At 39.5% G+C, this 24,640-nt stretch overlaps 1 protein-coding gene and 1 long non-coding RNA gene across 38 annotated transcripts in view; one reads left to right on the plus strand and one right to left on the minus strand.

Annotated features, from left to right (window-relative positions):
• LOC124880267 (receptor-type tyrosine-protein phosphatase delta-like) overlaps nucleotides 1-24,640 on the minus strand; it is a 622,546-nt gene that overhangs the window by 189,402 nt on the left and 408,504 nt on the right. Inside the window, exon 1 of one of the 37 annotated variants that reach the window (XM_047385271.1) lies at nucleotides 17,173-17,191. The exons of the other annotated variants lie outside the window; for them this stretch is intronic. Within the exon in view, the coding sequence (XP_047241227.1) occupies nucleotides 17,173-17,176 (4 nt within the window). The 5' untranslated portion in view covers nucleotides 17,177-17,191. Of the gene's footprint in view, nucleotides 1-17,172; nucleotides 17,192-24,640 lie in introns of those variants that run through there. 37 annotated transcript variants of the gene reach the window in all.
• Nucleotides 8,197-12,675, plus strand: LOC124880269. The gene is made up of 3 exons (XR_007041282.1): nucleotides 8,197-8,260; nucleotides 9,415-9,544; nucleotides 12,537-12,675. It is a non-coding gene; the product is annotated as an uncharacterized LOC124880269 (long non-coding RNA).

Here is a 24,640-nt window from a genome sequence, read left to right on the forward strand (position 1 = left end):
CTCATAAATATGCAAATACATTACCGACATTATGAGCAAGTTTAGAGAAATTCTGTCTTAGAGCAAATATATGTCGAAAACCTCAAGTCAGATCTTTTAGATGCAAAGTGTGGTTTTAGCAAAACATTTCGGTAAAACACAACATATTTGCTTTACACAATAAATTGAACCATACAAAATGGCAGCGCTCTGCCTTTTTTGTCATCCATCTCACTATCTTTTCAGTTTCCAGTGTGGTTAGGAATGACGCAGATAGAAAGAAGTAGGGGGGTATAAGGGGGGACTGTCCATGCAAACTTAATGAAATAATGTCATTAAAATGGCACAGCGGAGGTCTGGTTATACAGCTTGGAATATAATTTTACACTCAGGTTCCCCGGCGTCCCTTTGCACCACTGGCCCACTAGTAAAACAGCCTTCAACAGACTGAGAGGCGGCAAGCGTTTGTGGGCTGGTTGGAGGAAAAGAAAACTAAAAAATGATCACAAAGGAAAGAAGGGGACAATTTTCAGGGGCTTAAAATAATGTGTGTCTGCTAGATTGTGAATGGGTCCTATTTCACCATTTCTGCATGTAAAGTAGTCCAGTCTCCATCAGACATGGTATGATTTCCTGTATTAAGATTTTTCAAGGTTTGAAAGGCTACAGTTCAAAATGTGTTTTCTCATACCATTCTTACAGCTTAAAGTCCAGTTGATGAGATGCCAAAGAAAGCACCCAGTAGTGCTGTGATGTCCCTTCCCAACTGGTTGATGCTTACTGCTGGTCAGCTGACAGAAAGAAAGCTACTTTTTTTTTTTTTACCTTGCCTATAAAAAAGGCAAATTTGGCCATTTGAAGAAGTTTCTGTATGGGAAAAAAAACAATCATGGTATGGGCATGGTGGTTTAAAAAGTGGAAAATATTTTTAATCATACCTTCCCTATGACACAGAAAATGCAGTAGTGACCAGTTTCAAGCAAAGAGTAGCTGCAAATATAACAAAGTGTATGATTTTCAGGGTTCAAGACAATGCATGCTTGCTGGACTGTGTCTTTCAAAACAGAGAAAATGTCTCACCATACCGCTTGTGCAACTGTTTTAATGAGGACCCAGAAAATGTGGCATTGACCACAGTTTAATCTGACAGTATGGGACGCAGAAAGGCTCTGTGCTGCCCCATACCCAACCTGCTGCTGGCAGAGGTGGGTAGTAACTTTACATTTACTCAGTCACATTTACTTAGTAAAAAAAATATATACTTCTAGGAATAGTATTACTGCACTGTACGTTTTATGTTTACTTAGTAATATTATTTTGAGGTAGGCTACTATACTCACCTTAAGTTACTTCAATGAATGACAAACATGTTTTAACCAAAAATGCACCAGACTCAGACACCCATTTCTGTATCAGGTGATACTTCTGGTTTGTAAACAAGCTTCACTGTTCGGTTGATTTCTACGTGTGGTGCCTGTTAAACCATTTGGAGGTCAAATTAACATACAGTAAACAGTAGAAATCATCACTGGAAGTACTTTGCACTATTCTAACATGTATACATTACCTACTGTAAGTACTGGTTTCAAAAGCTTTATGTTGTGGAAAACTGGATATGTGTTTCTTCTGCCCAAATTTGTTATTTTGTAATGAAGTGATTCACTGATATTTTATTTTTCGAAGTACCAGAACCTACACATACTTTTAATTGTGTTTGTATGATTATGTCCTTTTCCCTAATTAAATCTGATTAAACAGTACCACTTAAGTACTCAGCCCTTAAGTAGTCTTTTTACCAAATTCTTTTTTACTCTTGCTTGAGTGCTTTTTTTGGATGACTTCTTTTTACTTCTCCTTGAGTAAAAATATGGTAAAGTAGTGCTACTCTTATTTAATTACAATGATTCTACACATCTCTGGGTGCAGTCTATGCTTTCCTCTGTCTTACAAGATTGACAAATTTGGCTTTTTGAAAATATTTCTGGTAATGGAAAACGTCGACAGTCATGGAATGGAAACTAGCACTGGCCAATAACCCTAATAGCTTTTTTTTAGCTAACTGAGCAATCAAAGCTATTCTTATTGAAAAAAGCATTGCCACAGCATAATACTGCCATCACTATGCTTGAGTGTCTGAAGCTATCTTAGGAAGGCAAACATTTACAGATTTTTTTCTCTGCTAAAAACATTTTAATGACACAAAATTGTATTGTTTAAAGAAATGTTTTTCAGTGTATCACGTATAGTGTCTTGGGCAATCTTCTTGAACAATAACTAAAAATAATGCTGTGTACACATGTGTGTTAAAGTGGGAGTGGCTCAGATGGTAGAAGGAGTAGTCTGCCAGTTGGGAAGTTTGATTTCATTCCTGTACAACATGTCTAAATGCCCTCGAACAGAGCACTGAACCTTATTCTTGCCTACAGATCTGCAAATATGTGTATGAATGTTTTATTGAAATGTAGGTGAATGTTGTCATGCATGGTTGAGTGAGGCTTACTAAATAAAAGCCTTTTGTGTGGTCCATGAGGCTAGAAGACAATTCCTGCATAAATGGTGCACACTACATTCATCATTTCTGCTTCCCTGAGAGGGATCGACGACAGCTGATGCCTATCGGTTTCCTGAAGGGTTGTCCGATTTTGTACAGGCAAAGCAGACTGTCAAGTAGAAGCAGAATCAACACTAAGTAATGGGACTCAGCCTTATCTGTCCATTCTAAAGCCTAAAAGAGCAGGCATTTGAGTTGGGGTATCCTGTAAACAACAACTATCTCCTTAAAGACAACCATATCAATCCATTTTGTATCAGCTGTCCAGTCTCACCTCTGCGTAGCTGCTTCTATTGCTGCTGGCATCCTTAATCTCTGACAGGGAGGCAACGTTTGTGGACTAACAGCTGGGAAATCTGTGCCCTGTTGCCCTTGCTCTTCCTACCACCCTCTCATCCTCCTCTCACATGTCCTACCGGGTCAGCTACTCAAGGCTAATAAAAGAAGTGGCCCTTGGCTGAACAGCTGGGTTCGCTGTGACCTGACTCAGTGAGAAGCACATCAAGTAAATAGTCAGTTATAACAGACATCACATCTCTGCAACTTTTTCAAAACTGAAATCTTCAGGGTATTTTTGGGTGATTTTGTGAGTGAACACAAAGTATTGCATTGGTTAACTTTGAAGTGGAAGGAATTCTTTTTGTCAGATCTGAAATCTGATAGTGTGCCAATTATTTTATTCAGCCCCTTTTATGTTTATACACCTCAGTAACTTCAAATTAAACCAACTGCATTCAGATGTCACCAAATTAGTAAATGGACTCCACTTGTGATTAAATTAATTACCGTTCACAAACTTTCTACTGTGAAATATGGTGGTGGCACCATCATGCTGGGGAGATGCTTTTCTTCAGCAAAGACAGAGAAGCTGGTCAGAATTTATGGGAAGATGGATGGAGCTAAATAAATGGGAATAATGGAAGAAAACACGTTAGCGGCTGATATTTATGTGTTGGTTTATCCCAGTCAAAGAACACAGAACAAATGCATACCAAACTTGAACACCACAGTACAATTACGCACTACTTTTAACAATTTAACAATTTTTCCTGTTAGTTCTGCTAAAAAAATAAAACAATCTAGAGTCATAAAAGCAATGGGACCATAGGGAAAATGGATAGCTCATAAAGTTTTCAAAGATGCTGACTGCAAAAAATCTGTTTCATAGTTAAAAAGCTACAATTCTTTTTCTATTTTCAGATTTTACAAAAAAGACACATGAGTAAATTTTGTATGAAAAATTAAGACAAAACGAACCTGAGTGAACAAAGTCCGAACAGAATACGTCTTGCACTGTTACTAAACTGAAAAAATGCTACACAGATCCTTGGTCTATTATTTAAAATCCCAATAAAACATGTTAAAGTTTGTGGTTTTAACCTGGAAAATATTCTGAGATAAATACCTTTGTAAAGACTTGTAAGTGGGGTAAAAAAATGGAAGGTAAAACTGAGTAAAGTAGGAATAGAAAGTACAATTTTGGTAAGTTGGGGGAAGGGGGTTTAGTGGCTGTCTTGTCCCTGGCTTTTCTTGGCCTAACCAGCTAATCAATAGCCCAGAGAAACACTATTGTAACTGGCTCATTGAGCTTTCCATACAAAATAAATACTGAGAGCTCCAACTCGGTCTCAGTTTTATCTTAATCAGTCTCTCCCTCCTGCATTTGACAACAATATTTTTCTCCACGCAGATGAAAGCAGTGCATCTCAACCCTCATCCATTCAGGAACAGAAATTGGACTTGAGGGATACAGACTCAAGCCATTTAAGAATTTGACAAACAAAAAAAGCTGACTGAAAAATTTGTAAAACGCATCCAACCCCAGACATATGGGGTCATATGAGATACTGAGCTCGCTTTCATACTAAATTCTTGTTATTCTTGGGGACGCATTTGATTGTTCATGGGGAAGGGGTATTGATGAGGTACTCTCCTCTTGGCTGGTGGTATGTGAAACTCCTGGGACCTAAATGTGTACACCTAAACACAACCTGTCACGCCTGACCTCTACTCTATTTTATCCCGCTGCAGTTCGAACTGTTTTCTCTAATTTCATGTGTGTGCGTGTGTGTGTACTGAGTATGAAAGACGATTCCAGATGCTCCCAGCTGGCTGCTGCCCAGTGAAGCACATAGACGTCTGCCTGCCTAATTAGTGCACACACACTGACACATGCACGCACGGCCGATCCCTCCTCACCACTCATGTCCTGCTGTTTCGGGGGGTTTATTGAAGGCAGAACATGTTTGCCCCCAACATTTCTCATGTGCTTTATACAGGACACGCATGCAGACAGCTAAACAAACAACAAGGGGCTTAATTACCTCGTAAGAGAGGCCAGGGGGGTGAGGGCTGCAGATGAGTCAGTTGGAAGGGAGTCAGCAGGAGAAAGAGATGCTCCATTGTGTTTTTTGTGGATTTTGACAAAAGTGGTGACTCAGTCGCAGGAATTATTCTAAACTGATCTGCAACTGTGAGAAGTGTCAGGGTCCAACTAGCCTGCTTTCAACTTCAGCTGCTGTGTGCAAACACAAGGCCAGGGATTCTGAACCGCTTAGCCTTGAGAGGGAGCGAAAGAGAGTGAGAGAAATGCAACAGAGGCTGATCTGGGATGCCATATGGACGTACGTGTGTCCGCCTGAGCTTGCCATACCTACCTTTTCCTTTAGGTGCTTAAACAACGACACTGTATGCCGCTTACAGCGACACTTCCTCACAACGCAGCGTGTCTGACATTGCTTGGCAGGCTGTCAACACTTAGGCTGTGTGTGGTAACTTAACTTGTTCCAGCCTGGTTTATTTTTGTTTCATTGGGATATACTTGGAAATACATTTCTAAGTGTGAAAGAAAACAGGAGAGTTTGAAAGAGGTGCCTACCCAAATAGCATTCAAGCAGTCCCTCACGATATTGCAATGACGGCTGCAACTCAAGAGATTGTGCAGCTCTATTATAAATCCAGCTGCTTCATGAAGGTCTCTGAGGTTTGTAACATTAGAACATAAGTAAACATACAGGTCCTTCTCAAAATATTAGCATATTGTGATAAAGTTCATTATTTTCCATAATGTCATGATGAAAATTTAACATTCATATATTTTAGATTCATTGCACACTAACTGAAATATTTCAGGTCTTTTATTATCTTAATACGGATGATTTTGGCATACAGCTCATGAAAACCCAAAATTCCTATCTCACAAAATTAGCATATTTCATCCGACCAATAAAAGAAGTGTTTTTAATACAAAAAACGTCAACCTTCAAATAATCATGTACCGTTATGCACTCAATACTTGGTCGGGAATCCTTTTGCAGAAATGACTGCTTCAATGCGGCGTGGCATGGAGGCAATCAGCCTGTGGCACTGCTGAGGTCTTATGGAGGCCCAGGATACTTCGATAGCGGCCTTTAGCTCATCCAGAGTTTTGGGTCTTGAGTCTCTCAACGTTCTCTTCACAATATCCCACAGATTCTCTATGGGGTTCAGGTCAGGAGAGTTGGCAGGCCAATTGAGCACAGTGATACCATGGTCAGTAAACCATTTACCAGTGGTTTTGGCACTGTGAGCAGGTGCCAGGTCATGCTGAAAAATGAAATCTTCATCTCCATAAAGCTTTTCAGCAGATGGAAGCATGAAATGCTCCACCAGCAGCTGACACGGCACCCCAGACCATCACTGACTGTGGGTACTTGACACTGGACTTCTGGCATTTTGGCATTTCCTTCTCTCCAGTCTTCCTCCAGACTCTGGCACCTTGATTTCCAAATGACATGCAGAATTTGCTTTCATCCGAAAAAAGTACTTTGGACCACTGAGCAACAGTCCAGTGCTGCTTTTCTGTAGCCCAGGTCAGGCGCTTTTGCCGCTGTTTCTGGTTCAAAAGTGGCTTGACCTGGGGAATGCGGCACATGTAGCCCATTTCCTGCACACGCCTGTGCACGGTGGCTCTGGATGTTTCTACTCCAGACTCAGTCCACTGCTTCCGCAGGTCCCCCAAGGTCTGAAATCGGCCCTTCTCCACAATCTTCCTCAGTGTCCGGTCACCTCTTCTCGTTGTGCAGCGTTTTCTGCCACACTTTTTCCTTCCCACAGACTTCCCACTGAGGTGCCTTGATACAGCACTCTGGGAACAGCCTTTTCGTTCAGAAATTTCTTTCCGTGTTTTACCCTCTTGCTTGAGGGTGTCAATAGTGGCCTTCTGGACAGCAGTCAGGTCGGCAGTCTTACCCATGATTGGGGTTTTGAGTGATGAACCAGGCTGGGAGTTTTAAAGGCCTCAGGAATCTTTTGCAGGTGTTTAGAGTTAACTCGTTGATTCAGATGATTAGGTTCATAGCTCGTTTAGAGACACTTTTAATGATATGCTAATTTTGTGAGATAGGAATTTTGGGTTTTCATGAGCTGTATGCCAAAATCATCCGTATTAAGACAATAAAAGACCTGAAATATTTCAGTTAGTGTGCAATGAATCTAACATATATGAATGTTAAATTTTCATCATGACATTATGGAAAATAATGAACTTTATCACAATATGCTAATATTTTGAGAAGGACCTGTAGAGCATAATGAAGACCCATTAAGAAGACCAAGGAAAACAGCACAGATAAAGCTGGAGCGAGGTTCAATGCAGGGTTAGATTAGAGAACAATATTCCAAGCTTTGAACATCTCACAGAACCATTAGCCATTCTATAATATGAAGATGGAAAGAATACGGCACAACTGCAAACCAACAAAGACATGGTCGTCAACCTACACTGAAAGGCTGGACAAAGTGAGAATCAATCGAAGAAGCATCCAAAAAAGCCCCCAGTAACTCTGGAGGAAATACAGACATCCACAGCTCAAATCTGAATGAATCTTTTGAGATGGCATCAATTTGTCATGCACTTTACGAATCTGGTCATTATGGGAGAAGGAGAAGAAAACCAAGTCCTGATTTTAGATTGCCACTAATGAAGTAGGTCACACAGGAAACACGTGAATGTGCTTTGATTAAATGAGACTAAAATTTTACTTGTTGGCCTACATGCAAATCACTATGTGTCGAGGAAAACTAACACTGCCCGTCATCTCAAGACTCCACTCCTATAGCGAAACATGGTGTGGCAGCATTATGCTGTGGATATTCTTTTCATCAGCATGGATAGTAAAGCTGGTCAGAGTTGATGGAAACCCTTAACACACATTCGGGTTAATCTTTGATAGATGTGAGGCAAGACTGGAAAATGTAGGTTCACAAACACTTTTCTTCCAATCTGACTGAACTTGCAAAAAAGAATGGGCAGAAAAGTCAGTCTGTAGACCTGCAGCTGTAACTGTAAAACAAACTTTTTCTGCAAAGTATTTACTTAAGGGAGACTAAATACAAAAACAAACCAAACATTTAAATTTTTTTATGAAAATGTTGCAAACCTGTATGATTTTTTATTATATTTTGAGGATGTTATGTTACAAAATGTGAGAAGGTTAAAGGGGTATGAACACTTCTACAAGGCAGTTACCCAACAAGCTGGTTAACATTGTATAATCATTGTCAGCTACAAACTAAATTTACATAAGCACAAGCACCCAAATATGACAGTGTTGCAATATCAGTTTACAAGGTCTAAAAGGGTAAACGCAAGCCTCAAACCATTGCTCATGAACCAGTGCCAAACGCGGACACAGAGGAAGGCAGGCGGGAGGTCTAGGGCAGTGGCGCAGCTGAGAAAGAGATCCCAAGGTCAGTATTATGGGGCAAGCTAGTTAAGAAGAAAGAGAGAGAGGTGGTGTGGACAGATGTCAAAAGTGATAAGCGTCAGGCTTGACAAGCTCCAGTTTGGCTATCACTTACTACTCTACAGCCTGGAGTCGGCCCGTGCCAAGACTATGCTAACGCCTCCCTGTGACGATCAGCGCCTCCGGAGGTTGTGCAAAATGGCTGCTGCCATGCCAGTGCCTTACCACGATTCACTAGCTCTGCAGTTTTTTGGTGCATATGTGTGTGTGTGGGTGTGTGTGTGTGTGTGTGTGTGTGTGTGTGTGCGCGTGTGTTTTCCTCCCTCCTCAGAGGAAGTGCCATCTGTGAGTGACAGCGGGGCCTCAGCCATTTATTCTGAATGCAGTAAACAAAGCTGCATTTTGAGGCACTAGCTGCTTGTATATTACTGCTTTTGCAAGGCTGTTTGTTGTCACGAGAGATATTAAACGCCATGTGATGTATATCCATTCTCTCAAGCCAAGCAGTAGGGGAAAAATAAATCCTCATTTTCACAATTGAAAGAAGACTGGCCCAAAAAAAAATAAATCCAATACACAGGGGAGTGCTTGGTCTTGCTTTAAGGAGGTGGGAGAGAGTGAGTGAGGGTCATTGGAAAATAAATCCATATCAGGCTATTTACTATCATATTCTATGGTCATCGATGAGCTGTCCAACCATTTATTTCAGAGTGTGAGCTGAACAGCAGAATCGTTTTCCAGGGAACTTTCTCTACATCCACAACAAATAATGAATAACTCCCAAATCGATGCAGTGTGCTTTATTGAGCTCTCACGCTTGATTTAAGTTTGGCACCTGGCCCAAATGTTTTTCATTTGCCCGATGTGCCAGTCTCTCCCTCTTTTGTCCTTCTTTGTGTGGGACTAAATAACAGCAAAATTAAGCCCTTGAATAAAGTGGGAATGTTTGTGTGGGGCGACCCATAATAAAGACTCAATGTTGTTTTCTTTTTATTTGGGGATGACAAAGCGGCTTTATTGCACCCTGCCAGCTCCATTGAGTCACAATTTTCAGAAAAGAAAACCAAGTTTTATCAGAGTGATTTGACTGTTGAATATACTAAGAATGTAGCAGCATGAATCAGAAAACATCCGGCTCCCTCAATCCATTTTTCTCAGTGGTCCACGGGTCTCTCAATGAAATCAGCCTTGGCAGAGCTGCATCAATCCGAATGAAACACCCGCTGCAGTTACTGAGTGGTGCTGAATAAAAACCATTGGCCGAGGGGACAGTAAGCCTTCGGAAAGGGTGAGTTCAAGTGCTTTGACCTGTACCGGGAAGCCACGATCGATCATGATAGGAGAAATTGCACTAACAAGCTTTGATGGAAAAGAAACATTTGTTTTGACAAACTACTCCACGGCTAAGTCAGTTAGCATGTACAAGTGAAAATACTTAGATTCATTACAGAGTATTGTTCTTTTTATTGTTAATTTCCATTAATTTTATGATTTTGCCTTTCAGCTAACAAAAACCCATAATTCTGAATGACATAAGACCAATGACAATAAAATAAATTCAGGAATGGAAGAAAGCTCCTGACTTTACAGTTATTGGGCAGACAGACACTGAAATCCTCCACAAGAAGGGTATGAGTGGTGTGTCTAAGCATATTAATGGAAAGTTAAGAGGAATAAAAACCTCTGTTAAGACCAAAATATTGACAAAATATTTTAGACAGAAATAACAGACCACTAAAAAGTATGCCATGGGCTGTGGAGTATGCATTAATTACTGTTGCACACCTGTGGTGTTAAGGAATCCCAGGTTGCTTTGGTAGCAGCCTTCAGCTCATATGCATTGTTTGGTCTGGTGTCTGGTTCTCATCTTTCTCTTGACAATAGATCAACTACAGGGGTTGGACAATGAAACTGAAACACCTGTCATTTTAGTGTGGGAAGTTTCATGGCTAAATTGGACCAGCCTGGTAGCCAGTTTTCATTGATTGCACATTGCACCAGTAAGAGCAGAGTGTGAAGGTTCAATTAGCAGGGTAAGAGCACAGTTTGGCTCAAAATATTGAAATGTACACAACGTTATGGGTGACATACCAGAGTTCAAAAGAGGACAAATTGTTGGTGCACGTCTTGCTGGCGCATCTGTGACCAAGACAGTAAGTCTTTGTGATGTATCAAGAGCCACGGTATCCAGGGTAATGTCAGCATACCACCAAGAAAGACGAACCACATCCAACAGGATTAACTGTGGACGCAAGAGGAAGCTGTCTAAAAGGGATGTTCGGGTGCTAATCCGGATTGTATCCAAAAAACATAAAACCATGGCTGCCCAAATCACGGCAGAATTAAATGTGCACCTCAACTCTCCTGTTTCCACCAGAACTGTCCGTCAGGAGCTCCACAGGGTCAATATACACTGCCGGGCTGCTATAGCCAAACCTTTGGTCACGCATGCCAATGCCAAACGTCGGTTTCAATGGTGCAAGGAGTGCAAATCTTGGGCTGTGGACAATGTGAAACATGTATTGTTCTCTGCTGAGTCCACCTTTACTGTTTTCCCCACATCCGAGAGAGTTACGGTGTGGAGAAGCCCCAAAGAAGCGTACCACCCAGACTGTTGCATGCCCAGAGTGAAGCATGGGGGTGGATCAGTGATGGTTTGGGCTGCCATATCTTCTGCTATCTGCCAATACTTGTGCTAGATGGGCGCGTCACTGCCAAGGACTACCGAACCATTCTTGAGGACCATGTGCATCCAATGGTTCAAACTTTGTATCCTGAAGGCGGTGCCGTGTATTAGGATGACAATGCACCAATACACACAGCAAGACTGGTGAAAGATTGGTTTGATGAACATGAAAGTGAAGTTGAACATCTCCCATGGCCTGCACAGTCACCAGATCTAAATATTATTGAGCCACTTTGGGGTGTTTTGGAGGAGCGAGTCAGGAAACATTTTCCTCCACCAGTACTATCCTGCAAGAAGAATGGCTTAAAATCCCTCTGACCACTGTGCAGGACTTGTATATGTCATTCCCAAGACGAATTGAAGCTGTATTGGCCGCAAAAGGAGGCCCTACACCATACTAATAAATTATTGTGGTCTAAAACCAGGTGTTTCAGTTTCATTGTCCAACCCCCGTAGATCAGGGGTCACTAACCTTTACAATCCAAAGAGCCCTGTTTGCCCTCAGTCCAGCTAAATAAAACTAATTTAGAGGTGTAAATGTTACATGAGCTTTCAAAAAATTATGTTTTTAATAAATGCTGAATCTACTATAGGAAATTAGTCGCAGCAGGCTGCAGACCCCTGGCTTAGTTTCTCTGTAAAGTTTAGGTCAGGTGTGTTTGCTGACCAATCCAGAACTGTGATAACATGGTCATTAAAAAAGGTACTGGTACTTCTGTTAGTTTGAGAAGGTAAAAAAGACCTGCTGAAAAATTAAATTTTGCATTTCCACAAAGCTTGTCAGCATGAAGACATTCATTGACTGCTGAACCTCACACTGGACACTTAGATTGAGTGCCTCTCTCTTCTTCCTCCAGACTCTCAAGTCTTGATATCCAAATGAAATACAAAATTCACTTTCTTACTTTCAGAGGACTTGCACCACTCAGCAACAGTCCAGTTTGTTTTCTACTTAGCCCAGAAAAGACATTTCTGATGCAGTCTCTGGTTCAGGATTGCCTTAATACAAGCAATGCAAGAGTTGTAGCTCAGGTCCTGGATGTGCGGTGGATATGAAGTTTCAACATCAGTCACAGTGCAGATTTGTTAATTTCACCCAAATTCTTGAATGGGGTTTGCTTCGCAAATTCAAGGCTGTGTTGGAATCGTTTTTATACCATACTTTCTCCTTCCACTCAACTTTCCATTAATATGCTTTGATATAGTGCTCTGAACCTCAAGCTTCTGCAGCAAAGACCTTTTTTTTGCAAAGGGGGTTTATACTGGGTAAGTGTCAAGTCAACAGTCAGAATTATAAATGCCAATACCATGGTCATATTTATTAATTTAAAATGCATTTGTATTAGTCCCGTGTGATATAAAAGAATCATCTATAATCATCTCAGTTGAAAGATAAATAAATGCTTGAAATATACCACTCTGTGTGTCATGTATCTATTTACTGTATGTTTTACAATCTGTATTGACTTACTAAAATAAATGTACTTTTTTAATGATATCTAATTTATTGAGATCCTCCTTTATAAGCTCTACATTTATCACCAAAAAGACTGATGCGTCAAACCAGTTTCATATTTTGCCTTCCTCCCTCTAGGTGCAAAGAGGGAATCCTAACTGCCTAAGCATGAACAAACGACTACCAATCCTTGCTGACCCAGTCGACTAAACCCTCCACCGGACCTCCTCTTGGGTCATGGCTCCGGTGTCACATGTCAGCAAACAAGAAAAGCATATTGATTACCCATAAACTCATTACAAACTAAAAATAGTTTCTGCTGTGACACAATTTGTTTCTGTCAAAACAAAAGCTCAGCAGTGAGACTGCTTTCACAGATTAAGTTCACTTTTTCGCCCTTTTGAACTCGGAGTTCGGCAAAACAGAGATACCTTTGTTCCGTGTGAACAGAGTTCATCACCAGCCAAGCCTGCTCATGTTTAAACCCGTCAGGTGGATGTACTACTAGGCTGTCGGTTGTATTTCTGCCAGCAGTTGCCTGCTTTGGGACAGCGGCCATTATTTTGCAAAATGAGCCAATGATAACAGTGTCATATCTGCTGCTCGTGCCGTGCATCTGTTATCCCTGATGTTGGCTGGCAGCTGACCAGCACGTCGTTTGTATTTTCCCCCACATTTTCAGCTTCATCTGTAGTATATGGTTGTGAAATCTAGCTCTAGATAATTAACTACAAATTAAGTTAGTTTTGTATTAATTCTTCCTATTTCCTCTTATTAAAGCTTGCTTAAACAACATTCCCTTATTCCAACATACTAAGATGCTTCACATGGAAGCATATATTGTCCTGGTGCAGTCAGAAAACTGGATACACCTTACATGTCTTGTAATGACTTATTTGAGCTGTTGAAGGAGCTCTAATCTAAGAGGGACAATTGTAGAATTTAACCAATTTGGGAAAGCCTTTTGTAACCTTTTATAATAGCCTCTTATATAATAACCTTTCAATAGCTGCATTGGTTATAACATTTACACCTTAGTGGATATTCCTTAATTTTTTTGTCAAGGTCTAGAAAACTGCCACATGGAAAGAAAAGGAAACCAGTTGGGATTTTGTTTTTCAAGAACAAGCCAGGACTCACCAAGGCTCAAGTCAAATATTAACTGGAAACTGCTGGTACTCCAGTGTGACTTTTACACTGGCCCTGTTCCAAAACCAATTTGCAGCTACCCACATTGACAAGTCAAATCAGAATCAGAATCAGAATCAGAAAAGCTTTATTGCCAAGTACGTTTTTGGACATACAAGGAATTTGTTTTGGCGTAGTCGGTGCAATACAGTACAAATTAAACAGTATAAACATATCTACAATATAATATAAATATATGTGCACAGTTTTAAGTGAGCTAGAGAAACAATTTAAGTGTCAGATAAATTAAAGCTTAAACTAATCAGTCCCAACAATTATGTTGTCATTAAGGTGAAAAATCCAAACCTAGAATAATTAACAACTATTAAGCATGGTTTTGGTAGCATCATGCTTTGGTACTATTTGGCTGCTAGTGGTGCCAGGTACCATTCAGCATGCTTAAAACTTTGGCCCAGTTGAGTGTTCCAACAGGACGAGGAATCAAGAATCACATCAACACTGGTTTTCAATTGGATAAAGCAGCACAACATTAAGCTTATTTTAATGGGTTCTATGTAAACCACAATAAAAAATGTGTGGTCTATGCTAAAAACTGGGATATGACAGGAATTAGGCTTTCAAACCTAAGAAGACGTTACTGTCAGGCGTGGTTGTAGCAGTATCATGTTTTGTGGCTTTTCGCTGCCAGTAGCACTAGTAAATGGTAAATTGTCTGTACTTGTTTAGCACTTTATCAAGTCCAAGGACTCCAAAGAGCTTAACACTACTATCAGTCTTTCACACATTCACACACTGACAGTGGTAGACAACATTGTAGCCACAGCTGCCCAGGGACAGACTGACAGAAGTAAGGCTGCCATACAATCGGTGCCACCAGGCCCTCTGACCACCATCAGCAGGCAAGGCAGATGAAGTGTCTTGCCCTAGGACACAATGACCGAGACGGACCCAGCGGGGGGGTCGAACCAGCAACCCATCAGTTAAAGGACAAGCCCCTCACATTAAATAAAATGATAAGGACTGCTCTTCAAATCAGTGGCTACATGGTTGAATTTTAGACAGTGAGGGATCAAAAACTGGTATTGAAATGAATAAAAGAAGACTAACTAAAGTTCTGGAATGGCTTCCCAAAAGCCCTTGCCTCAAATATTTTTGAAAAGTTGTGTACTATTACTAAAAGAAACCAACTTCAATAAATTCAAGAAGACACATCAAATATCCACCCAGAATTATGAACGGATGGCTATGAAAATCTATTGTTACTCTAGATAGTTGCTAAACAAATACAAGAGGGGAAGCCAAAATGTGCAATAAATTCAAACCAGTTAATGTTTCTAAAAAAAAAAAAAAAAAAAAAAAAAAAAGAAAAAAACATAAAAAGCTCAAAATACAGATGGATTCAGGTCAAAACCATATTTGTGCTCTACCATCAGACTGCTAAGAGAGTTATATTGTTTTCTGTGTTTGGGATTCAAAGCATTATACTTGCTCAGCATACCAACGACATGCTGCCAGGATGTTGCCCCCTTTGCACACACTATGGCGCGTTCCCTCTTAAGGCGTTGCAAAGGATGTGCCTGAAGATTGAGATAACAACTGAAGACCTGGACAGTTCCTGTTATCGTGGCCCAGCTATTAAAAAGATTGCCTGTGTCCCGAGATTTGCTGGACTGCGTTGTTATCGTGTTTTGGGGGACAATTTAAAAATGAAACAGCTCTAGGAAATGTGGCACAACTGTGACAAGGGGGTGGGTTAAAAAATGGAAAGAAATGATGGGGCCATGGGTGTCAGTGTGGGTAATGGAAAATAATGGCCAGCAATTTATAGTCGCTATTCTGACCAGCGCCGAATGTACTGATGCAGGAGATTGAATTTTAATGTCTGCGTTCCATCACTTTACACAAACTACCGTTGTTTAGGGCCACTGCCAAACAGCGCATGGATGTATGGATGGAGGTTACCATAGAACAGTAATAAACTGGAAAACGCTCTATAAACAGTTCTCTTTTTGCTGTGTTTTTGTGATTCATGCTTACACCAGAGCATGCTTAAGAAATGCTGTACAGCATTAGGTAGATTTGACAGTCATTCCACCTCCACCTGCAGCCATTGTAATAGATAAATAGACAAGGGTGAGGGAGGAGGATGCAAATGAAGGCCACCTGCTCTGTGAGGCTGATGGGAAATATGGAAGCCCATCAGTATTTACTCTCATCAGCAGTTCATCTAATCTCCATTCTTTGCACGCTCTTCTAACTGTGCTCCCCTGGTGTGAAACACCTCAATGGAAGAACATCAGGAGACAAAACAACCCATCTAGATGGATTAGAGTCCTGAAATACCAAAATAAGTTCCAAAATAAACTAATTAAATGTAAAACATTTTTTGTAAACATTGAACAACTGATTATTGCACTTTTTAGCTGCATTTCAGAAATTAAGTTGTTGATGGAAGTTGTTTCCAATCAGGACAAATCTGCAGTGGTAATGATTGGCAATAAACTCCACGTTCATCTCCAAATACGGACTTCAGAAAAAAGTATAAATGTTAGTGTCATATTCGATTCTTGTTGATGTTAGACAAATAAACCTTTAATTTACCTGTAAAACATTGTATTTGGTTTTAACTGTTTATTTCAGGATTTCCTAAAACATTTTTTACTATTGTAGTATTGTTTATTAGTTCTTCGACCTTCTCATTATACAATCCTTGCTGCTTAATTAAATGTCTTATTTAATTTAACTACAGGTAAGTTTGCCCAATCACCAATCCATAGAGTGATTCCTTTATTTCTTGTCTGCAAACAAACTGTTTCATCTGTATTGAATCAGTCTATTTTGCTTGGTAGGTATGCATTTTCAAGAATTATGGATATCAGTGATCATAAAGATCCTTAAATCCAACTTTGACCTGAATTAGATTTTCTAATATATTCTGAAGATTTCATATAACATCCCATTTGCCATTTTGATGCCCGTTTGTGGCAGTCAGCTCTTATTATAACTCGTGATTAAACCAAAATAACTATGAACAACCTCCAGCTGGTATATATTATTAATTGAAGTCATATACCGACCGACTTTTCCTTAGCAGTACAGTATGAGTTAATTGCTTGTCAGTTTTCAAGGCAGGTATGAATTGACTAATGTTCGGGGTAAAACTTCCTGCTGAAGATGGCTGCTTTCTGAACATGAAAAAAGTATCAGATAAATTGAAAAGCACTAACAACAATGCCAACAAACCAGGAACTGGCCCAATCTGAGCTCCAATAACAACAATAAAAAAGACAAAGAAAATAATAATGGGTCATAAGGAAGTAGTGATGTTAAAAGATGACATTCTTCGAATTACCTCCATACAGACTGTAAATAGTTGAGATTTACAAGCTTCATGATTAACTGTGGGAACTGCTGTCATAAGAAACTGTGATCTGGCTCTCTTTTACTGTGCAAATGTGAATGCAGCACAGCTTGACTGAACAGGAAAGTGGCTTCTTGTGCTGAATGCCATTCAAACAAAAACAAAGAAAAAGAGCGTCTAAACAGCAGGTCTGCAATGAAATACATAAATTACAGATCAGCTGTGACTCATGCTCCTCAGTGTTGGGTTTTTTATTAAACTCACTCATTAAGATCAGACTGCATTGTCAGTTTCCTCGGCTTCGAGCACAAACCGCAAATAACCACCTATAGGGCACAAGAGGCAGAAATCAGCTGCATACAATTTTTCCTTTTTACACCGGGTCGTTTTCAGCATTTCACTCCTGACGTCAAGCCTCTTAATGAAGACGGTGGAGCCTTTTTCTCTGCGCAGCCAGTCTAAAGATTTTATTTCACTGCTTCCACAGCTTGCCTTATTTCACTCTGACTTAATGAGAGTCGTTTGGAATAATAGGCTTCCAATGAACGGAAGGCATCTGCATCCACACAGCCCCTAAATGAGTGAGCTAATTTACTAAGATAATCACCACTCCTGCTGCGTTTTTATGCAGAGATGCTGTAGATTGTTACCCTTGGATTTAATTAAGTCAGAAATTAAATGTAGTCCTCCGGTAAAATGCCATAAGTGTCACTAAAAATGTGTCTATAGGTCATAAAAGTAAGAGTTATCTACACAAACATGGCACCTAACTCTGGGTTTTAGGGCATTTTCAAAAAATATAATAATAAACAATTTTTAAAATATTAAAGTTTAAAATGAACTTTTACCATACTCTCCACTGCTGTTTTATTTATATATATATATATATATATATATATATATGTATATGCAATGTTTTAGCTTAGTTTGGTTTTAGTTTTTACCACAGCAGCACAATGTCACACTGAAAAACTTTAATTTGCCTACATTTATTGACAGTGGGGAGAAATCGGTAAATTTTTAAAGAAAATCGCTGGTGTCCAAGTTGGTACACAAAGAAGTTCCAACAAATTAAATAATTTAATCTGGATATGGACCAATTAAAGCTTTGTACAATCACCTGCAGGTACAAGCTATAATGTAATAAGGTATAAACAGCTTTCTAGCCTTCCTGCAGTGAACAGTCAGAAGTGCAGAAACGACGTCATACCGCGTGACACGAGCACATTTTAAACCATCATTAGAAGCTTATATTTGCATTTACCATGATTAGCTTTGCTAGCATGACAAAAAACTGTTTTCCCTAGAGAATTTAGATCCTTATCTTAACTCTGAAATTTCCAAAAGGACCACCTGCTTGTTCAAATCTAGCTCGGTGACAGAGGTTGAAAGCACAAAATAATGCATCTCCATTTAGCCTTGATGTTATCTGTTAAAAATCTTGTTCTCACTTGCTCTCCCACAGTCCAAATAAACAGCAAACATGTCTTGACATGTTGCAGAAAATACTAATTCCTTCCACATAGTTTCTCTCATCTGTGGTTACTGTAACTTTATTTTTAACCCTCATATTACCATCCCATCATCACATATACTTCTTGGTTTGCCCTTTAAACCGTCATTGCACAGATACTGAAGTTACTGAAATTTGGAGTAACTTCAGGGGCAGAAGCACTCAATCATTGTCTTATATAATATGTATTAAATTATAATATATAATACAATTCTTTAACACTTCACTGATTGGAAAAAAATGGGACTTTTGAGTTTCCGAGGGGCCACGCCTTGGTCAGGCCCGATCAAACTAAAAATTGTCAGATTCATGTCAACAGCTAATTTCTCAATGACTCTAATTTATAGTTTCCTGGAACTTTTCATTTGTAATATACAAATTCTCGTTTCTCTACAGTATAAATATAGAATGATATGAAGGTCAATTTCTTTTAGTCAATCTTTAAAATAGGTTAGACTAAAAAACTTGCAACACAACAAGTAAGGCAGATGTTTATTGATAGTCATAACTAAGCAAGACTATGATACTCACTTCCTTAAATCTGTCCAAATCTAAAGTCTGAACAATAATTGAAAAGTATAAAACTTGAACTGTGCCAATCAATGCTAGATGAGGACCTAAGTACATTTTTTTGTTTAAATTGTGCAAGAAACTGCTAGAAAAAAAAATAAAGATTTAGATTACATGAATAATGCTCTTTAATTGTGCTGCTGTTCAGATCCATTAGTTTAGAACAATAAATGATCGTTAAACCTGTCAAACTGCAAACAAGTACTTTAAATATGCGCTACAAAGAAAACCTGAACAGCTTGACCGAAACACTTCATGCAACTGCCCCCAAGAGCAAACAAGTGAGATTCCTTTGGATGTTGGGGTAATGACGTCCGTGGCATAATAAAGAATGAAGATAAATTATTCTTCTTCTCACTCTTCTTTCTCTCTCCCTCTCTTGTTCTTTCCTAGCCAGTGCGCGCGTGAGTGTTGTCACCGATGTCACAAATGCTGTGGCGTCATGCAGTCACTGCAGATGGCAGATATGGGAACGAAGAGGAAAAAAGAAAAGCGGACAAGAAGGGAGGGAGAATGTCTTCCAAAACAATGTGGACCATTTTGACTGAGTGAAGCCCTGTTCTGTCAGAACAAATGAGAAAAGGTCACACACTGACAGTGTGGTAATGTCCCATTCAATGAACTACACTCTCCGTTATTTAACTTCCCACTTTGGAGTCAGATAACTTGCCTTAAAAAAAAAAAAATGTCATGCCCTTTTATTTCTGTAAAGGTTGCTCACAAGCAAAAGAGGAAGCCGAGCTGTTTATCTCCGTTTTACCCTATTCTATGTGAGGCGTTTGGACTTGGTGCAAAGCTGTCAGTAATTTGGCAACATTTACAGTACCGGTTCCCCTCGCAGATCTATCGGAGTGGCTGTTAAAAAATAAATAAATTTACACAATATGAAAGAAGCAGCCGCAGAGATTAATTCTCCAGTGCAGTGTTATGCAGGCTGGCAATCCCAAGCGGAGAGGTAGGACGACAAGATGGCTAGCAGCTAGCTTCGCCTTTAGCTTATCACAATAGACGGCCGGGACGGTGTCCAAATAAACGACGGAAGGTAGGAAGACAAGGGAAAAAGGGATTACATTGTAATGTGTTTTTTTATGGTTACCAAATGAACCCTCGTATTGACTGCAGCACAGCACTGCGGGACACACACGTGCATGTTTCTAGGACTGTCACAAGAATAAAAAGCAGCCACAGAAGAAAGGAAAATTTGTTTGAATATTAAAGCTCCAGGGCCACGTCCAGCATCAGCAGCTAAAATGTCATCCAGCTGAACATTATTATTTTTTACAAAAGTGAATTAACTCTCTTATTGGCTTAATAATTCTACAATTAAATGTGTTGTAAATGACACCTTTTCTTCCTCATGGACCTGTGGCAAGCCAATAAAATATGGATGTTTACAGTGAATTCGTGATTTCACTGTCTGCATAAATCTGTTTCAGCTGCAAACAATTCAGAACATTTTTTTTCACTTCTTGTTTTCTCTCTGATCCTTATTTCACTTTCAATACCAGCTTGTTTGGACTGTTTGAGTCAGACATTTATTCCCATGGCATTCACATCAAACATGATCAGAGATTTTAAAAGCCTTTTTTTAATTTGAGAAACTGGGCTCATGTTTAATTGCAGGAATTCTTGGTGTAATCTAATAAGCATGTTATATTAAACTCAGAGATTGGACTGAAGCAACAAGAAAGAGGAGGGCATAGTAAAACATTCCTATTCCCAAACAAATTCTCCTTTTCTCACAGTTTAACCCAAACATCCAAAATGATGTAATGGTGTCCAGTTACAATAATGTCTAAAACTCTCATGGAATGTTTCTGTAGGGTATAACGACATGACAGAAAACATGCAGAGACAAGGTAGGTGAAGGCTTTGGATCTACGGTTACAGTGCACTGCTCCTGACATGGACTTTCCCTAGACCGCAGGAGGAATTTGGAGGAAATTGTTTTAACAAGAGGTGACTGGAGTTCTCATTCAAGGTAACTGTATGTGGATTTAGGCTTGGGTCAGCCACCACAAGCTATCCTGAGGTTCCAAGAAAATTTCCATTTCAAAATTCCATACTTTTCCAGACTTAGATTTCCAGATTTTTTTAACTTAGATTACATTAAATGCAATTTATTTAAAGCACAGTTAAGGGTTTCTATTATTTTTCAATCTAAACCAAAACCTCCAGTCATGGTTAAAACTCTAATCTAATGAGGTCTAGAATAAGGTTCTTTGAACAATTCACAAATCAAAACTTTGGATGATTTCGGATAAAAGGTACATTTTGATGAGGCAAATCAAAGATAAAGTGCATTGTTTCATAATAAATCAATGTTAAAAATCTATATATTGTGCATAAAATGCAGAATTATTATCATATAGATAATGACACAAGGAACAGTGTGGATATTCAAACATTTTTCCATAATCTTATTTTTTCAATTTTTATCCTGACTATGAAAAGAATAAAATCAATTTCAATACTTTTCTAGAGTTTCAAAACTACATACTGCAGTACTCCCCCCGTAATACCTGGAATAAGCCATTTATAGTTGGAATAATTTTTGTTTTACATAAAAACCATTGGATCTTTGCCAAATAATAACCACAGGTAATGTGGTAATAAATGAAACATGAAGATATGCCTACATAAATAATTCTACTGATGTCAAAATGTGTTTGAAAAGTTTTTAGGTTTGGTGAAATGAGCTAACCAGGCTTTACTTTCAATATATTTTAGGTTAAATTTAGACAGTACCTTAAAAGGTACTGTTTTTTACCGTAATTCTGGTCTAAGTAAAGTACTGGGCAACCTGACATAGCAATAACCAAGACCTCTATGGACATCCAATGTTTGGAAGGATGCGATCAATTGACGACACTATTCATTAAGTATTTTATATTCCAATATATGTAATTCCATACCCTTTACGTCTTCCTCTAAATAACACTCTAAATTCTTAATGCAGATCCTTGTTATACATGAAGTCATGAATACCTTTGTGACTTCATACAATTGGTAATGTAAAGTTTATTTGCGCCATCCTTGACCCGGTGCTATATCTGGGATCTTGAGCCATTCTGCATGTACTTCATATTAGCGTAACTGAAGCCTGCTCAACAACTCTGGCTAAAAGCGACACTCTATGTTTAACCGTTGCCATCTTATCTCCCAGCAGATTTGCGAATCTCCATGGCCAAATATAGTTAATTGCTCCATAGGACGTAGATGTTGCCTGAACAATAACTCAATGTTTAATGATCAGTATTGGGTCCTTTACCTGTGAATAATCATTCTATATACATAGTTCTGTGTTGGAGTATATGCATTTTAGGAGAATAAAGCTATAAATAGATTGTGGAGGTATGAAGGGGTCACATACACCATAGTTGTTTGTCCTGCCTAAATATAAACAAGTCCCATCTGCATAGTGTTAACTGTAACAAAGTGTTGCAACTCTATGAAACCCCTCTGAAATAGTTCCTCAAATATACATGAAAAGGGATCTCCCAGATGTACCTATTCCTCTTTGATTGTGTGAAAACCCAAGCACAACCGTCACCCTTGAAATATCCTGACAAGAAAATAAAAAAGTAAAGCACAAAAAATGGCTAGAGCATTGTCAGTGTATCCAAATCAGAAACTTCTCTATTCTAGTGAAAAATGACCTTTAAAATGTTTCTTTGCAGGTTCTGGCAGGTTTGGGTAAAAGACAGGACAAGAAAAGCTGCGGTTCACATTAATGTCTAATACTCACTCATTACTTTCCCACACGCAGCTTTGTGTTCCCCCTGGGCAAACATTTGCTTTGCAAAATGCATGCATGAAATTCTTGAGACCAGCCTCCCCCACGAGACTCTAAATAATAGATTACCGGCACAGCATCCAGTCTGCGCTATGACTTCAGCCCCAACTGTCTGGACTCATTAACGTGGGATGTGTAAAATATAGCTGGACGCCAGGCCAGGTAAAGGCGCTAATCTTTGGCCTATGGCTCCCTTAAAGAGAATATGAGGTGTCCTGCTTTGTGTCGTTCATCCTGTAATCTACATTTGCACAGCTGAGCTTCCGTCAGAGGCAAATGAATGGTAGCAAATGGCACATAAGAGAGATGGAAATTGAGTGAGACGACAGAGAGAGTTACACCGAGAGGCACCAACACCGAAGAAAGAAGTTCAAACATAGCAAATTCATACTAGAGGAATGAAAGATGGTTTGGTTTGGGCTGCATGGACGCAACCAAAGGTGACCTAAGCCATTTTCATCACCGATTGTCCCCACTCCACTTCTCCCCTTCCTAAATGCTCCCACCCTCCCTCCACCCTTCCCCTTTTTTCCCTCCCACTGAAGCTCGGTCTTCTCGCCCTCCCTCCCCATGTCTTCTTCCAAATGGCAGTCATTATACCGGACATGAAAAGTCATTTTAGTTCCGCCTGGCTTCTTCAAAGCGGCTCACTATAATTGCAGATTGAGTGGAGAGAGAACGCTGGGGTTAGGCAGAATTTAAACATTGACTCCTAACCTTGCAGCATTGCAGGAATTTAATTTTGATTTATACAAAGGGGAGGAACATAAGAGGAATAAAGAGGAGAATATATTTACGCCAGACTGATGGTAATCGGTTCACACACTGTATTCCTAACTTCTAGTCTAAATTTAAAGATATACCTAAATTTAAAGACAACACGTTTCCCTTCAATTCTGGCACGACTTCAGGAAAACACTTCCAGATTATGAAAAATCCGTTCCCTATTAAATGCATTCCTCATTCGTGAAATTGCCATGCAGCAATGTCATTGCACTTTTTTAATGGAATTCTTTCCCCTTTGCCAATCCTAATAGGAGTTTGGAAAAAATTCAAATAAATGGACACCAAATGCAAATCTTAGCTTTGTTTAAAATAATCCTCATTTTATGATAGGTTCTGTGCATGCAAATACACAAAACCCCCTCTACAACTGTTCGCAAAAGTATTCACACTCCTTAAACTTGAGGTCCAGGTATTTTGCAGCATTTGCCTATCAGCTTTACACATCTAAGAATAAAGATGTTGCCAATTCGTCTGTGCAAAGTAGCTCAAGATGACTGAATGGGCTAGTCTAGCACATGATATGCTTTGATCTAAACTACTCCATTATAGCTCTGGCTGTTATGTCTAGGGATTTTGTCCTGTTGGAAGGTAAACCACCTCATCAGTCTCAAGTCTTTTGCAGCCTCTTAAGAGTTTCCATCCAGCTCCATCCATCTCCCCATCAACTCGGACCAGCTTCCCTGCCCCTGTTGAAGAAAAGCATTCCCGCAGCATAATCCTGCCACCTTTCTGATTTTTTTCATGTGAGAAAAAGTTTAATCTCTATCTCTCATATATATGCACCACTCACAAAAGGTTAGGGATATTTGGCATTCGGAAATCATCGAGTTCACACTACAATGATATTACATCATGAAAGTGCGGCATTTAAGTAGAAGCATGCTATGGGGATTTCCTAATCTCAAACAGCTTATTGAACAAAAGGCCAACAACAGTGGTGGGTATACCATATCGGTGTCTCAATAACACATCATGTGTATCAACTACAGCTTGAGAACAATGTCCCATGCTTTTCACAAGTTGACCAATTGTCTGCTGAGGCATGGCATCCCACTCTTCCTGAAAGG

This window comes from Girardinichthys multiradiatus, chromosome 14 (assembly GCF_021462225.1).
Source record: "Girardinichthys multiradiatus isolate DD_20200921_A chromosome 14, DD_fGirMul_XY1, whole genome shotgun sequence".
Taxonomy (NCBI): domain Eukaryota; kingdom Metazoa; phylum Chordata; class Actinopteri; order Cyprinodontiformes; family Goodeidae; genus Girardinichthys; species Girardinichthys multiradiatus.